The following is a 15,820-nucleotide window of genomic DNA, read 5'->3' as shown; positions in this document are numbered from 1 at the left end:
TATTTGATTGCATATGGAGTCAGAGTGACTTGCCAGGTGCAAATACATAGGCACACAACTCCCCTTACATTCAGTCAGGCCACCACCTTGTGATTTAGGTTCCAAATCCCTTATTAAGCCATTTCCAAAGCTGTCACCCCCTTGAACACTCACACAAAAACAGACAGAGAGCACCGAGAAATCTCAAATCCCCACACTCCCACGAAGCTACAGCTAAAGCTCAACAGCTGTGCACAGTTGGCACTGCTGTGAAAGGAAAATCATGGGGACGTTTAAGCAGTGTGCTCTGTGGCTATCACCATCAATCATATCCAGGGAATCTCCATGTTCTAGCAGAAACATCAGATATTCCAAAAAGCAGTGACCTTTGTTGCTCCTTACAAGAAATTGAGAGGTACTGGTAGGAAAAAAAAAAGACCTGTCTGCATAACTCCTTCAATTAGAATCATCAAAAGTCACATACACTTCAGACTGATGGGGTTTGTATTCGATCTCAATGTCTCTCTCCCCCCCCCCCCCCCCCAAAAAAAAATAAAATAAAATAAAATAAAATAAAGGCAGCTTCTGATCCACAACTGGCTAAGTACATTCTGAAACTACTTTTTAACATTTTCTAGTATTTTAGGGAGGCTGCATAAACATTTTAAATGAATTCTTAAGGGAACATTTCAATTTCACTAACTGGAAATGTTGGCAAAGTTGAAACTTGCCTTAAGGGTACTGTATAAAATGCACAGAACTAAATATTCTCAAAAGTAAAAATATTCTTCTAAATAAAAAGTTATTTTCTCCTTAACAGTTCAAGCTTGGCACATTTCAGTTCCCTCTTCAACAGCAGCTCCCACAAACCCTGCTACTCTTACAGAGATTCCATGATAGGTGTTTGGATATGGTTTTTCCTTCCTCTACACCTGAGCTGCCAGTTCAGTCAGAACCTGCCTGAATCTTGCTCACTGCCATTTATGACAGGGGTTGTACAAAACTGAGGCACTGTGGGCCTTCATTCAGAACTGCCAGGGTTTTTTCCTCTTCAGCCTCACACTGCTCCATCTACAAGCCAGTCATCCCAAAAATAGAACTCAGTAAGGGGAGGGCTCCCTTTGGCACCCTGAATCTCACTGCTGTGATCATCAATAGGTTTAATCAACAACCAAGTACATGGCCAAACTTGGGAACTCTACAGGTTTCATCCAGCGACTCCAATATTTTGTACTGTTTGCCAGGTCTCCAGAGAAATACTGAAATCTCCTGGTGCTGGCTGAATCATTGAGAAGCAGGAGAAGGAACATCCACCCATGCTAAATAGAGGGCATCAGTTCACATAGGTAAAAAGAAAGAACATTGGCCTATGCAGGCCAGAAGGAGAAGATGACATCAGCCTGGGCAGGTCAGAAGAAGGAGGTAGCAGTGGTGGTGACAGTGGCAGCTGAACAGTTAAGTTGTTAGAGGCTGGAGGCAGCCCTGGATTTGTCAATAGGCACTCATTATGAAGACAGTACATGTAAATCTATCTCATGCATATTCATTAGGGATTCCTGAAAACTTGACTGTTTTGAGGCCCTTGAAGACCAAAGTTGTCCGCCCCTGCAGTAGATCACCTTACACACAGAATGTTTGGGACCAAGACCATTCCAGATAATGGATTTTTCTGGATAACAGAAGTTACTCCCATAGTCCTCACCCCTATTTGACCCTCCCAAATATCCAACAGCATAACCCAGCACACACCTGCTCATCCTGCCACTAGCACCTCTCCTTCCCATGTAATTGACACTCAGATCAGCTATTTAATCTCATGGTGCTCCACAGATTAATCAAGGGGGATGGGGGAGTCCAAAGAAAAATACCCCCAGTGATTTGCACTTTCTTTTTCTGTAGATACATTTTTTGGCCACAATGCGCATAGCATTGGAAATGCAAAAATACGCATGTTGTTGCCTCCTCCAGCCTAGCCCCTTCCCTGGAACATCTCCTTGACAATGCAAGAAAAAATCCGTGCATTGTGGAATGCGTGTACTCTTTACTCATGTATAGGGTGTTCAATTATTTTTTTCATTCTACCTGAGTATAATCATAAGAACATAAGAAAATGCCATACTGGGTCAGACCAAGGGTCCATCAAGCCCACCATCCTGTTTCCAACAGTGGCCAATCCAGGCCATAAGAACCTGGCAAGTAACCAAAAACTAAGTCTATTCCATGTAACCATTGCTAATGGCAGTGGCTATTCTCTAAGTGAACTTAATAGCAGGTAATGGACTTCTCCTCCAAGAACTTATCCAATCCTTTTTTAAACACAGCTATATTAACTGCACTAACCACATCCTCCGGCAACAAATTCCAGAGTCTAATCACCATTTACACAGGTAAATGTTTTTTGAAAGTTTCTCTTCCTATGAAAATGAAAACTCCTCATCAGGAGATGCCATCTCCAGTCACAGAAAAGTATCTCTAGATGTATGGGATGTCTACCTTCTGTCTCTATTTATCGCTGTAACCCTCCCTTTGTCGAGGGTGACTAGTGATTGCAGGGGAGGTAATAGCCTGCCTGCAGCCTGGGGAAGGGTCCCACTAGGGAATAGCAGAATGCTATGGGGCTGAAGTGGAGTCTCGCAGAAAAACAACTGTCCACACCCAGAGCTTGTATTCCAAACAGGAAAAAGAATACAATTTCCAAAAATGAAAAGGTAGTCCTAAGGTAAATGTTCAGAAAAAAGTGGAAAAATGCAGTATTGATAGTCCACCATTCCCAGTACTCTCACAATTCTTCTGTCACATCACAAAATTCCACAATGGTTCCTCACAAGTCTCTCCAGTTCTCTTCATTTCAATCCACACTCCTCCCTCACAATCTCTTACTGAAGCCCCAGACTTCCTTCAGATCCCCAGAGAGGAAATTTGTAAGCAAAACTCAGACTTTTCTTTCAAGTGCCTCTCAAACTGTGACTTCCCCAAGCAGAAGAGATGCCCCCCTTGACTGAGGGTTCCTTATCCTCCTATTTGGTTCCTGCCATACCAGAGTAGCCTCCCTTTGCCCACTCCAGCAGAATTCTTCAGGCTGTCTCCCTTGTGCACTTTTTATAATCCAATCCCAACCCATCCCTTTTTGAGGGAAGGGACCTCCTATCCATCACTACTTTACTCCCACCTCCTAAACTTCCACTGAACCTCCCTCTATTGGAAACTCCACCTTTCTAGTGAACCTAGACAAGGGTTACACCTCCTATGGCAAAAAGTATGGTGATCAACAGTTGATAGGGATTATGATGGCTAGGCCTAAGATACAGAATTGTATTCTGAAAATAGCTTCCTTGTTCAGTTATTGAGATATTTATGGATAAGGATTACTGCTTTGCAAAGTGTGCAGTTGAGTTGAAAGGGAGGGAGGGATAAGACTGTTGTTGTTTTTTTTTAGTGGGAGATAGCTCAGTGAGAGAAAAATAGAAAATGTTTATAGGGTATGGTATGTAAAAGTTAACTTTATATACTATGCTGTTTGTTATTAAAAAGATTTAAATATAAAGGCCCTATTTTAAAAAGATTTCCTCTTATTCATCTGTGCCAAGGGCAAAACACTTTTGAAACGAGAACTCTCAGTAGCATAATTAACCAATAATATGTTAATGGTGAGGACAAATACATCCAGACTTTTCTAAACATCAGTAATCTACTTGATAATATATTGTACCACTCACATGAACCATCAAATGAGGTGAAATGTTTCTAGTTCACATGACCAAAGTTTAAATCAAGAGAGTGCCTATTACCAACCTCCCAGGCCTCTGCAGCTGAGAGGAAGCACTTTGACATGCCAGAGTCACTAATATGCACTGGCATGAAACAGGGACAGTAGTACACTGGCAGGCAAATCTTTAGTGGAGCCACTGTGGAATATGTACATTATTTCAAGGCTTGATTCCCATATTTTTCGATATACAAGTATGGCACGCCTTCAGTTATTTTTTCAACTGTGCAAATGATAGATCTGACCTCAACCTTGTTTCATGTAAGAAAACAAACAGCAGACAGAATTCTTCCATAGTCAATATTTGCTTGAAGTTTAGTAAGTTTTCTTGCTAATTGTGAAAGTCTTTGCAAGTCTTTGTATCCTCACAGTGTTTGCTTTAAAATTCAACCACTGATATCAGCACATGCATTTCATTCTTATTTGCATTCCAAAGACTATTGGACCATTTCCTGTTGCTCTAATGGTCAAAGGTGATTAGAAAAGGAAATAAACTATCTGCTACCAGAAACAATAAATACATTAATAAAAACCTAGGAATGATGACAAAATATTAAACCATCTAAAACATAACTAGAACTGACAATATCCCTGTATACGTTATTAGTAATAGAATTTCTTCTTCAAAAGAACACATCATCCATGGAATGACACTGCACAGCAGCAAAGTACAAAGAGCAAAGAAGGTGAATCTTCTTTACTGCTGTGTATTCAGTTTCACAATGTTAATTTACAAAATAGGGAAATAAAAAAAAAAAAAAAGAGAGAAAACAACCCTGGAAGCATTCCTGTAATATTGCTGAGTTGTCTGATATTTTATTTCCTTTTGCAAATCTCATCAATGGAAGCAGCAAGAGGTCCATATTCAAAAGCATTTAGCCGGCTTACTCAGAAGTAAGCCGGCTAAATGAATATTTAGTCACTTAGGGCCTCATTTTCTAAAGTATCGCAGGCCTGCGATACTTTAGAAAATCGCGCTAACGGGGGGGGCGGGGCAGAAGCGGGGGGGCTGTCCGGCAGCGATCGCACCGCCGCGGTGCGATCGCTGCCGGCATCGCGCCCAATAACTACACCATAGAAGGTGTAGTTATTGGGCGCGAAATAGAGAGCGAAAAGGGCCTTACCTTTTCGCTTGGCGCGCTGTCCTCGCGAAGTCGACCCCGGTGACGCCCCCGACTCCTCCTCTTCCGGGGCCGACTCCGCCCTGATTTCAGTAGCGCAGACCTGCGCTACTTTCGCTAGCTATCGCAGGCTTGCGCTAACAGCGCAAGCCTGCGATAGCTTTGGAAAATGAGGCCCTTATTTGGCTAATTTTTAGCCAGCTTATAAGATAGCTGGCTAGATTTTAGCCCTCAAAGAGGGTCATTTATCAAATCATGTTAGGCCCTAATACCTGTGATAATGCGGTTTGGGGAAAGAGCGTGAGAGACTGAGAGCACTTCTATGGAGGTTCACTTATATCTGAACTTTTTATACCACTGTAAGAGAGGGGATGTGGAGAGAGTGCCTCCATAGAGGCTCACAAAAAAGTTAGCTGTTTGTGGGGTGAGCTGGGTTTTAGGGGGCAATTTTACATGCACAATCATACGTACGAACAGCACACTTACTATCAGTGAAGATTTAATGTAATTTGGAATGATGAAAGGTGAAAGAATAGTAGTTTTGTAGCATGTTCTACCTAGCTTGATGCACTCTCTCTACCTAGCTGCATGGAACAAATCTACTATAGTTAGCTGGCTAACTTGAAAGATAATAGGAACATAAGAACATAAGATATGCCATACTGGGTCAGACCAAGAGTCCATCAAGCCCAGTATCCTGTTTCCAACAGTGGCCAATCCAAGTCACAAGTACCTGGCAATTACCCAAACATTAGATAAATCACAAGTTACTATTTCTTAATTAATTACCATCATAGCAGTTTATGGATTTATCCTCTAGGAACTTATCCAAACCTTTTTTAAACCCAGTTACACTAACTGCTGTAACCGCATCCTCTGGCAATGAATTCCAGAGCTTAACTATGCACTTAGTGAAAAAGAATTTTCTTCAATTTGTTTTAAATGAGCTACTTGCTAACTTCATGGAGTGCCCCCGGTCCTTCTATTATCTGAGAGAGTAAATAACCTTGTAATAACTTGTTCAAGTCCTTTCATGATTTTGTAGACTTCTATCATATCCTCCCTCAGTCGTCTCTTCTCCAAACTGAACAGCCCTAACTTCTTTAGCTTTTCCTCATAGGGCTGCCGTTCTTTGCCCCTTATATTTTGATCGCCCTTCTCTGCACTTTCTCCAGTGCAGCTATATGCTTTTTGAGATGCAATGACCAGAAATGCACACAGTATTCAAGGTATGGTCTCACCTTGGAGCGATACAGAGGCATTATGAGATCCTCCATTTTATTTTCCTTTCCCTTTTTAATAATTCCTACAATTTCAATGTATTATCCACTATGACACCTAGATCTCTTTCCTGGGTGGTAACTCCTAAGATAGAACCTAACATTGTGTAACTACAGCAAGGGTTATTTTTCCTTATATGCATCACTTTGCACTTGTTCACATTAAATTTAATCTGCCATTTGGAAGTCCAATCATCCAATCTTGCAAGGTCCTCCTGTAATTCATTGCAGTCTGCTTGAGATTTAACTACTCTGCATAATTTTGTGTTATCTGCAAATTTGATCACCTCACTCATTGTACCCCTTTCCAGATCATTTATAAATATATTAAAAAGTACCAGTCCAAGTACAGATCCCTGAGGCACTCCACTGTTTACCTTTTTCCACTGTGAAAACTGACGATTTAATTCTACTCACTGTTTTCTGTCTTTTAATCAACTTGAAATTCTCAAAAGGACATCACCTCCTATCCAATGACTTTTTAGTTTTCTTAGAAGCCTCTCATGCTATATTCAATGCTGTGACTGCACTATTGAATATACCTCCAAAGTAAGCCAGACAAGTTTATCTGGCTAACTTTGCTATCCAGACTGTGTCTGAACATGGATCTCCAAAGGACTAGGCAACACTGTATTGGTATAGGGCAGTGTTTCCCAAGCAGTATGCCATGGCACAGTGGTGTGCCTTCAGATCTGATCAGATATGCCATGGAAAAGTCACCACTGTCTGATGCTCAGATCCAAGCCAGTGCCTTGCAGCAAGAGACACTAGCTGTAGCTCTTAAACTTGTGTCATCATACATACCACTTCTTCCTAGTTACATGAGCCTGGGAAAGTGGTAATTAACAGGCATCTTGCAGGGCATGGGTAGCTGGGTCCTACATTGAACAGCACACACATTGCACACAGCATCTCCTCATCTTCCCCATTTTTGAGTTCTTCCAGCCTCTGCCTTATCCCCAGGCTTATTGAGACAGGGAAAGTATGCACTGAGCACTGGATGTGAGTGTTTGGAGCAGCATCAAGATCCATCAAAGTCCAGTGAAGGAGCTTTGGTAGCCACATGCAATAGCCATTGTAACTAACTGAGCCAGCTGTCTGTACACACTATCTCCCTTTCCCTGCACTTGCACATAGAAAGAGCATTTGTGCTTCGCCTATTCTTTCTCTTTTAAAATTTGGAAGAGAGACTGGTGGGGCTTTCAGTTCTTCCCTAACTCTTTTTTTTGGACTTATGAGTCCATGTCCGCACTGCTGCTCTGCAGAGGATGGTGTGACAATAACATTTTTTTTTTAATGTAGATGTCTCATAAGTGCAAAAACATTGGTATGGGGATACAGAACTGTCCATCTCCACTCCCAAGTTTCAGTTTGGACCAGTTTCACATCCCCACCACCAGCCCCATTCAATCCATCCAGTTGAAACACCAAAGACAGTAGTATTCCACTATCCAAACACATCTTCAAAAAAGTTAATTAGCAGAATTTTGCAGCATACTTCATTAAAGCGATGGTAGCAGAAGAGCTAACAAAGAAATCTACAGCTTGTCAAAGTGGTACAACATACAGCCAGAAAATGCATCCCATGAGGCTGTAGAACAAACTACATACAAGTACTTATGTCCAATCAGTGGTCGCTAAATATGACAACTACAATAAAATGTACAAAATCAGTCTTTTTTCAGATGATACTACCACATCAGGAGAAAAGCTTGCTGCTAGATTGCAGAAGAACAATGTAAATCATTGCAGTTACTGATCAAAAACACAAATATGGCCAACAATAGTAAGAAAACTTGGTGCACAATGAAGAAACTAAGCTACGATCTATAGACGTCAGAATGATACTACAGCGTAACAGCTAACCAGGTAAAACTAGGGATGTGCAGCCTCAACATTTTCAGTTTGATATTTTTTTTCATTTCAGGGTTTGTTTGTTTTTTTTCATTTGTATTTCGTTCATGTAAAGCTTATTTGTCTGCAGATGGCCACCAAGGATCCCATCCTATGGCAGCTGAAGAAGAGATCCGGCAGTGGCTGAAGACAAGGCCATATGTGTATATGTGTGAGAAGGCATGTGTGTGTGAGACACTGTGAGCCTGTATGTGTGTGTGTGTGAGAGAGTGGGTGCCTGTGTGTATGTGAGGAAGCCCATTATGGAAAGCATGGGAGAGCGAGAGCCTGTGTTTGTGTGTGTGTGTGTGAGAGAGAGAACGAGAGCCTGTGAGGGAAAACATATGAGAGTTACAATTTGCGTATATGAGACAGAGACAGCATGTGAGAGTGGAAGCCTTGGTATGAGAGAACATGTGAGACCAAGAGCGTGTGTGTATGAGAGTCTGTGAGAAAGTGTATGCGAGAGCCTGTATGCTTATGTGTGTGTGTGCGCATATGTATGTATGTGAGAGTGAATGTATGTGTGTGTGTGTGAGGGAGCCTGAGAGAGAAAGCATGTGACAGCCGTGTTTGTGTGTGTGTGTGTGTGTGTGTGCGCGCGCGCATATGTATGTATGTATGTGCATATGTGTGTATTTGTGAGGAAGGAAGAGAATAAGATAGAAGGACAAAGAAGAAGATAGAAGGAGAGAGAAGAAACTGAAAGAAAATAGACCCTGAAAAAGGAACTAGAAAAAGACCAACAAGGGGAGAAGTGGAAAAAAGAGACCAGGATCAACTGGTTAGAAAAATTTAAAAAATCAAAGAAACATAAAAAAACATATTTTGAGTTTTATTGATTGGAATATGCCTTCTTTGGGAATGTACATTTCTTATATTTTTGTATTTTGCTCTTTCTTTAGAGTTCCAATGTTCAGAGTCTGTTTTCTCAGGCCTTCTATTTTGGTTTTCTCTGCATGTTTCTATTTCTAATTTGTAGTCCCTTATTCTATATTAGGTAACGGTTAATCTGAGTTCTGCATGTATGACTGAGGTGCAGTATTTCTGCTAGTGTGTATTTACTCTATAGGGATTTGTAGCAGTCTGGTTTGTTCCTTTACCCAGTAGGTAGTGTATTAGTGTTTTGGGATTAGTGTAATATTTACATTGCTACATTTTCATAGGCAAGGTGCTGTTTGAGTCCTAAGAGATAGGAATTACTGACAGTACCTGAATGTAAACCGGTGTGATATCTCGATTGAGATCGAATGTCGGTATATAAAAATAATAAATAAAATGGTACAGCAAGATCCTAGGTGTCTTTTTTTTTTTTTTGCAGGGATTTATGTTACTTAACAAAATGTTTAGCAGTGGAGGGATTTTGTTTTGCTGCGATGACACCACAATTTGATTATATATATTTTTTTTTTTGCATGCTGGGTTGTATTGTGAGCTCTCCTAGTTCTGCCATGTACCTGTTCTTAAGATTATTGCTATTTTATCGTAGTTATGATGTGTTTTTAATGATGACCTTCAAGGGGGACCCCCCCCCAGCTCATCATTAATGACAATAATGTGGCCCCAGCACAAAAAGGTTTGCTCACCCCTGGACCAGATAGTCTGTATGGTCTTTTTCTGCCATCATATTTGCATGTTTGGTCCAATAACTGGGCTAATTTGCAAATTTTAATTATTCAGAACCAGACCAATCTGTGGCCCTCGCAGACGTTAGTTCACAGTACAATCAACAAAATTTACTTGAATTTTTTTTTAAATAAATGCAACTATCACATATTAATGAATGGAAGAAATATTTATTCTCTTTAATTGTAATATTTACTGAAGTCATATGTGCTGTAAAACTTGCTCTCATTTCACATTCAGTCACCTAGCTACAACAAAGGGTCGTATTAATACCTCAGGGCAGAATTGTACATTTTCCTATCTACTACAATATTTTTCTCAGAAACAGATAGGAGGAATTATTTTTCCTCTGAATGCTCTGGATTAAGCTTATTAGCCACAACTCCTGTTTTGGTCAGACATGTCCTCTAGATAGTGTAATGTGAGTCTCTACTGCATGCCCAGGGGGTACTCCACTGGTGTTAGGATGTTAACCAGCAACACTGTTCAACTTATTTGTGAATTTACTTAGCATAGTAGATCACTGATGTCATTAGGGAGCCTGCTGTCAGCTTCTGTCAACTCGTAGTACCAATTTTGTCAGTTTTTCCACCACCTGTACTTTTGTGCTTCATATATGTCCCTACTGAATAGAGGGAATTCTACAGTTTGGACATGCCAGAGAAAACTGTTTTGTTGCAGTTCATTTAGGGGTGAGGATCAGAGCTCATTTATGAACTCTCAGTGAAAAGGAAATCATGGTAACAATATTAAATGTATTATCTACAATATTAGCGACTGGTCTTTGGTGCCTTTTCTTGACAGGAACAGAAAAAGAGATGAATCCTGGAAATGGTTTTCCTGCAAATGCAAAGTGGATATAGACATTTTAAAAATTTGCTAGAATTCCCTTGACTCTTGGGAATTACACAACATAAAAACTTATGATATTTGAAACTTTCCAAACTGAGAAAAAGTATGTTCACTAATTTGATAACTTTAAATAATCAACAATTACAAAAAAATATTTAATTACAAAACCAGGACAAAATCTGCCCAGTCAATGTAAGTTAGCAACAGTTGTCAACTAGCACATCTTTTCCTCTGTCTACACAGTTTCTCCTGTCATTGCCAGAACACACAGTCCTGGGGTTAGAAAGGAAGTACGGTTTATTGAGTCAGGCAAGAGCCAGATCCTGCACAACAGTTCTGAATAAGAGTATATGACCAGGGAAAGCTGCTGATCTCTAGTGAAAGGATGATGACTATTGTAAAATGATGCTGATACTGTACCCTGCTGGCCAAGACCATACTACAGCTAACAGTGACTAAAGGGACATGCACATTTTTTCTGCTTTTGTTTGTAAGATACTTAAGAAAATATAAAAGGTGAATTTAGCAGATCCTTTATAGCTTTAAACGGGGGGGGGGGGGGGGGGGATGACTAAGAGGAGAGGAGGGGTGCAGTGCAGAACAACATAAATGTAGTACAACAAAGTAAAATAGATGGATTTCAACAATCTATTTTAAAAAAGTGCAATGTTGCAGTGCACTGTGTCAGCTCTTAATGCTACTGCATTCATAAATAGTATAGGGTATGTTAATATCATAAACTTTACTGCTAAGAAAGGTAGACGCTCTCCTACACTGTCACTCAGACTGGACCAACAGGCTAATTCAGTATCTCTTTTATAGTGATAACATGCAGCATCAAGTATTATACTCACAGTGGCAAAAAGAAAAAGAAATAATAAAACACATGAGCAGGTGTTTGAACCAGGAAATTATAAGGCATATTCACATCGTTACTAAAATGATGCTGACTGACAGTAACAGCCGGATACAGCATGAATAATACTGGCAGAATCTGGAGAGAACTGAGCTTAATGCAACTGAAGAAGGTGTACTTTGGAACTGTGGACTGTAAAATAAAGAAAAGGAGATAAAGGAATTGTCAGCAAATAACAAGTGAATGGACTAAGCATTACATTAGCTCTCATCTCATTACCATAAAGTGGAGGAGTAGCCTAGTGGCTAGAGAAGCAGGTTGCAAACTAGGGAACCAGGATTCAATACCTACTGCTGCTCCTTGTGACCTTGTCACTTTGCCCTCTATTGCCTCAAGCGCAAACTTAGGGCCTCATGTGTCTATAGGGATAAATGTTTAGCACATTGGGCTCTTAGACTGTAAGCCCTCTGTGGCAGGGAAATAGCTACTACCGTACTTGTAGTGCAACTTGCCTTGAGCTCAATAGGGGATACTGGAAACTTGATTGGCTCACATTGGCTCTTCCTAAAACATTACATATACACAGCTGAGTGACACTACCAAGGGGATGTGGAAATAATGGGGGTCCCTGCACCTCATGAAATGGAACACTATTGTTATATGGCTTTTGAGCATAGTGGATACTCTTTAGGGTCAGCAGGCTGTGTCTATGGAAGGAGAAACAAAACAAGCAGCAAGAAAATTTAGCACATCTTCAGTCTGAGAGCAGTTCAGAATTATATTTTGGACACTTACACTACAAAAATACATATAATGAGAGTTCCATTTAAGGACTAATAAATCTTGAAGCCATGCCATCTTAGAATCAGAAACTAGTACACTGACAAAACACTTTACCCATCTGCTAAGAACAAATACAGACCAGAAGCAGTCAATTTTGATATTTTCAGCTAAAAAAGATAAAAGGAAGTGACTTTAAAAATCACTCATTTTCTTTTGGATACTTGAATATCATCCCCTCACCTCCACTACCTATTAATTTTCCTACAGAATGTGGTAAGCATGAGAGATCTCTACCATATGCTTGCATTACTCTCTTTATTACTACAGTTTAATATTGCATTGAGCTGTCATTTTATTTTAGTTACTGCCCCCACAGTTTAAATTATCATAAATATGACCAGCAAATATATTTTTAAATATACATTACAGAAAGGTATTTAATTCTGTCCATGTTGAGGGTAACGTATGTGGCAGTTATGTGCATAAATTACATCAATTTTCAAAGAAAGTTTATATCCCTAAGTTTACTTTGAAAATTATGTGAAAGTTTGTGCAGAATCTCACCTGCACAAAGTTACACCTACTGTTTCCAATGTGTAACTTGTGCATGTGAATTAAATGCATGCTTTTGAAATCAAATGTATGCCTTCAACTCTGCCCCCTCCCAAATGCCTCTTTTTTGTACATAAAAGTATGCATGAAATCAGACTGCACACATAAACCTGGAACTGTTTTATAACGTCATTTGCATGCATAAGCCTGTGTTTTATGCACATGAATGGCTCTGAAAATTCACCTCTTTACAATTAGGGTGCCTTCTATGCCTAATTCACTTATTTTACATAACAGAAATATCATTAATTATACACTTAGTAAGTAGAGAATGCATATACAATGGAGGTGTTTACAATGATGCTAGCTGTGTTTAAGTTAATTTTAGAATAGCCAATCAATGGATGTACCTAATACCAAAGGATTATTTCTCTATTTAGTTTAACAATTCAGTGGATTCCCCCCCCCCCCCCCAATACATATATAAATAGCTAGAATTTACAGTCACCATCAAACAATCACTTTTTTGGTTATAATGTGTTATTCCATCTGTCTCGGATATATGTAGACCTGGAAAAGATATTGCATTTTCAATTTAATGCTATTATTAATTAAAAAAAAAAAAAAAAACTTCCCTTATGGCAAAATTTGGTTCTATGAGCAAATAAATAAACCGACAGTAATCTTCACAGACGCATAAACTGAAAAACTCAACCAAGCAGGACGGTGTCTTTATGCAAGATGTGATTCCTGGTACTGAAACATCAGCTGACTTCATTGAATTTGAGGAATTCAAAGTATCGGATTGAAATTCTGTTATAAAACAATGGTGTCAAATAAGCACTCATTCATAGAAGCTTATTTTCTCTTTGCTCACTAGAGGGCAGATTGGTAATACGGTTACACCTCAAGAAATTGTAAGGAAGGGACAGCACCCAGAAGATCCCAATCTACACTCCAGTGCTGCAACAGATCAGATTCCTTAACATCGGCACCCCCGGCCGGCACTAGCAATCCCTATGTCTCTTTTCTTACATAAAAACGTGTCCTAGGCAGCATAGTTCCTTATAATCGTTTTCTAGGACCCTGTTGCTGCTGCCAGCACCTGGGAACTGCCCTCAAGTGAGGATTTATAGCCAAAGTACTGGCCATCCAGATTCTCAACGCGCTGCAGTCGTTTAAAAACTTTCTTCTTAGTGTAATTTTAAAGAAAATGAACCACAAGACGAGGGCCCAGATAATTCTTGCTTGCAATGTGAAAGCACAGCGCCGAAGTGGCGGTAAACCCCCCGCGTGCCGCGCTGCCGGTGCCTGTTGCTTGCGCAGCGTGCGGCGATGGAGCGGGAGCTCCCGTGGCTCTTACCTGGGGCGGGCTCTGCACCAGCCTCCGGAGCGGGCCGCTTTCCAGCCCCCGTTTTCTGCTTTCCTTTCCCTTTTTTCCCTTTCCCGTCTTTTTTCTTCTCGGACATCTTGCGTTTTTTCTCCGCCCTACCTTCCCCTTGCTTTATTCCGGACTCTTTAAAATATAAAACACAATGAAAAGTCTTGTGATCCGGGGCAAATGCTTTTCTGGTGCTCTCCTTATTTCTTGGCTAAATCTTAAGAAGCAATTTTTGTTGTTTTGCCCACTGACTCCGGAAGAGACTGGACCCTTGCAGCCTGCAACTCACATCCACTCACAGGCAAAAGGTGAGTGGGGAGCTCCTTTCTTCTGTCAGTTCCAAAAGGCAGAGTTCATCCCAAGAGGGCTCAAAAACGTGAATAAAATTAATACAATTTAAAAAAAAAGACTAATGGTAAGAAAAAGTCTGCAACAAGTCAGCTGCCAAAACTTTCCTTAAGTTTAGTTGCCAGTTTGTCCTCTTCCAGAAAAGCAAAAAAAAAAAAAAAAAATTGGAAAAAAAATAAAGTTCTGTCCTGTGCTCACTAGGTAAAGCAGCAGCAGAGAAAAATAAAGTGACAGCTTTTCTTGCCCTTTACTGTTTGCTCATATATACTTGCACAAGTTAGTTAGCTTTTTACAAAACTTCTCTTCTTTGCCCTTTTGATCGCTGACTCTTGGAAAGTTTGCTGCCAGTGCTGAGGGCTTTGCTCAGACTGAAGAACACTTTCTTCCATTCCCTCAGAGTTTTTAAAACTCTTTCCCTTCTAACCCTTCCCCTTTCTCCCCCCATCCCTCCTGTTTCAAATGTATCATGCACGCCGGGGTGGGGCAAGCACTGCCTCTATCCCAGCCCCAGTGACAGCAGCAGCGGCGCGCTCGGCAGACACAAAAGGAGTGGCAGCGCTACAGCAAGTGCAGGTGACGTTCCTCCAGAGGTCGCTAAACTTTCCTTTCACTGAGGGGAAATCAAATGCCGTGAAAAGACTCGAGCAGGCAGGCGTGTGCTTTGACACCAAAAGAAAAGAGGTTTTGTTGTTGTTGTTTTTTTTTTACATTTCTCCTTGCCCCCACCCCCTATCCTTCCACACACAAAAGAAATCGGAGTTGTTCAAACGTTTGCAGTGTATTAACACAAAATTTCCCTGACACCCTTCTCCTCATGAGAGGTGACTGATCTCCAAACTGTGCCTGTGACACCCAGACAGGCCTTGTTTGCTAAGCATTTTGTTCTATGTGCACATAATGGAGGAGAGTGGGGGTGGGGTAAGGCCAAGAATTTAAGTTTTGAAGAAATATGTATATATAATGATTGGTTGTTTGTCAGAAACTAAACTTCTCATGGATAATTTGTCACCTCAAGGTTTTGATGGTGGTGGTGGTGGTGGGGGTGCGTTGTTTAACTCTGGAATTCCAGTTTCTTTTTTACTCTGTGCCTGGGTGGGCCCCTAACTTCCTGTGTACTGTTCATTTTCATATAAGATTTAAAAAGTGCAACAAAAAAGTCAGGTTTTGTGTACAAATTTATTTAGGGTTTAGGTAACCTTACAGAGTGAGAAGAACTACTCAACTACTTAAAATTAAAGTTTAATCCTTTACTATATATATCTTTACCATTGCCAATTTAATATCTTTCACTTTTAATTTGGGATATTGTGCTATGCTAAGAGTTGAAAACAGAACAGCTGCCAATTTTTGTTCAGTCTGCTTTCTTTCATTCTCCAGCTCTCA

General features: G+C 40.4%; 1 protein-coding gene across 3 annotated transcripts in view; it reads right to left on the bottom strand.

Moving 5' to 3' along the window:
• The window catches only part of NRG1 (neuregulin 1), a 550,039-nt gene extending 535,205 nt beyond the window's left edge, over window positions 1–14,834 (bottom strand). For all 3 annotated transcript variants that reach the window (XM_029601717.1, XM_029601714.1, XM_029601723.1), the window contains exon 1: window positions 14,072–14,834. In XM_029601717.1, the coding sequence (XP_029457577.1) occupies window positions 14,072–14,177 (106 nt within the window). In that variant the 5' untranslated portion in view covers window positions 14,178–14,834. The remainder of the gene's footprint in view (window positions 1–14,071) is intronic.
• Window positions 14,835–15,820: the final 986 nt, after the last annotated feature.

Source organism: Rhinatrema bivittatum, chromosome 1, assembly GCF_901001135.1.
Source record: "Rhinatrema bivittatum chromosome 1, aRhiBiv1.1, whole genome shotgun sequence".
In the NCBI taxonomy this organism is placed as follows: domain Eukaryota; kingdom Metazoa; phylum Chordata; class Amphibia; order Gymnophiona; family Rhinatrematidae; genus Rhinatrema; species Rhinatrema bivittatum.
This window is presented reverse-complemented; position numbering and strand designations above follow the sequence as displayed.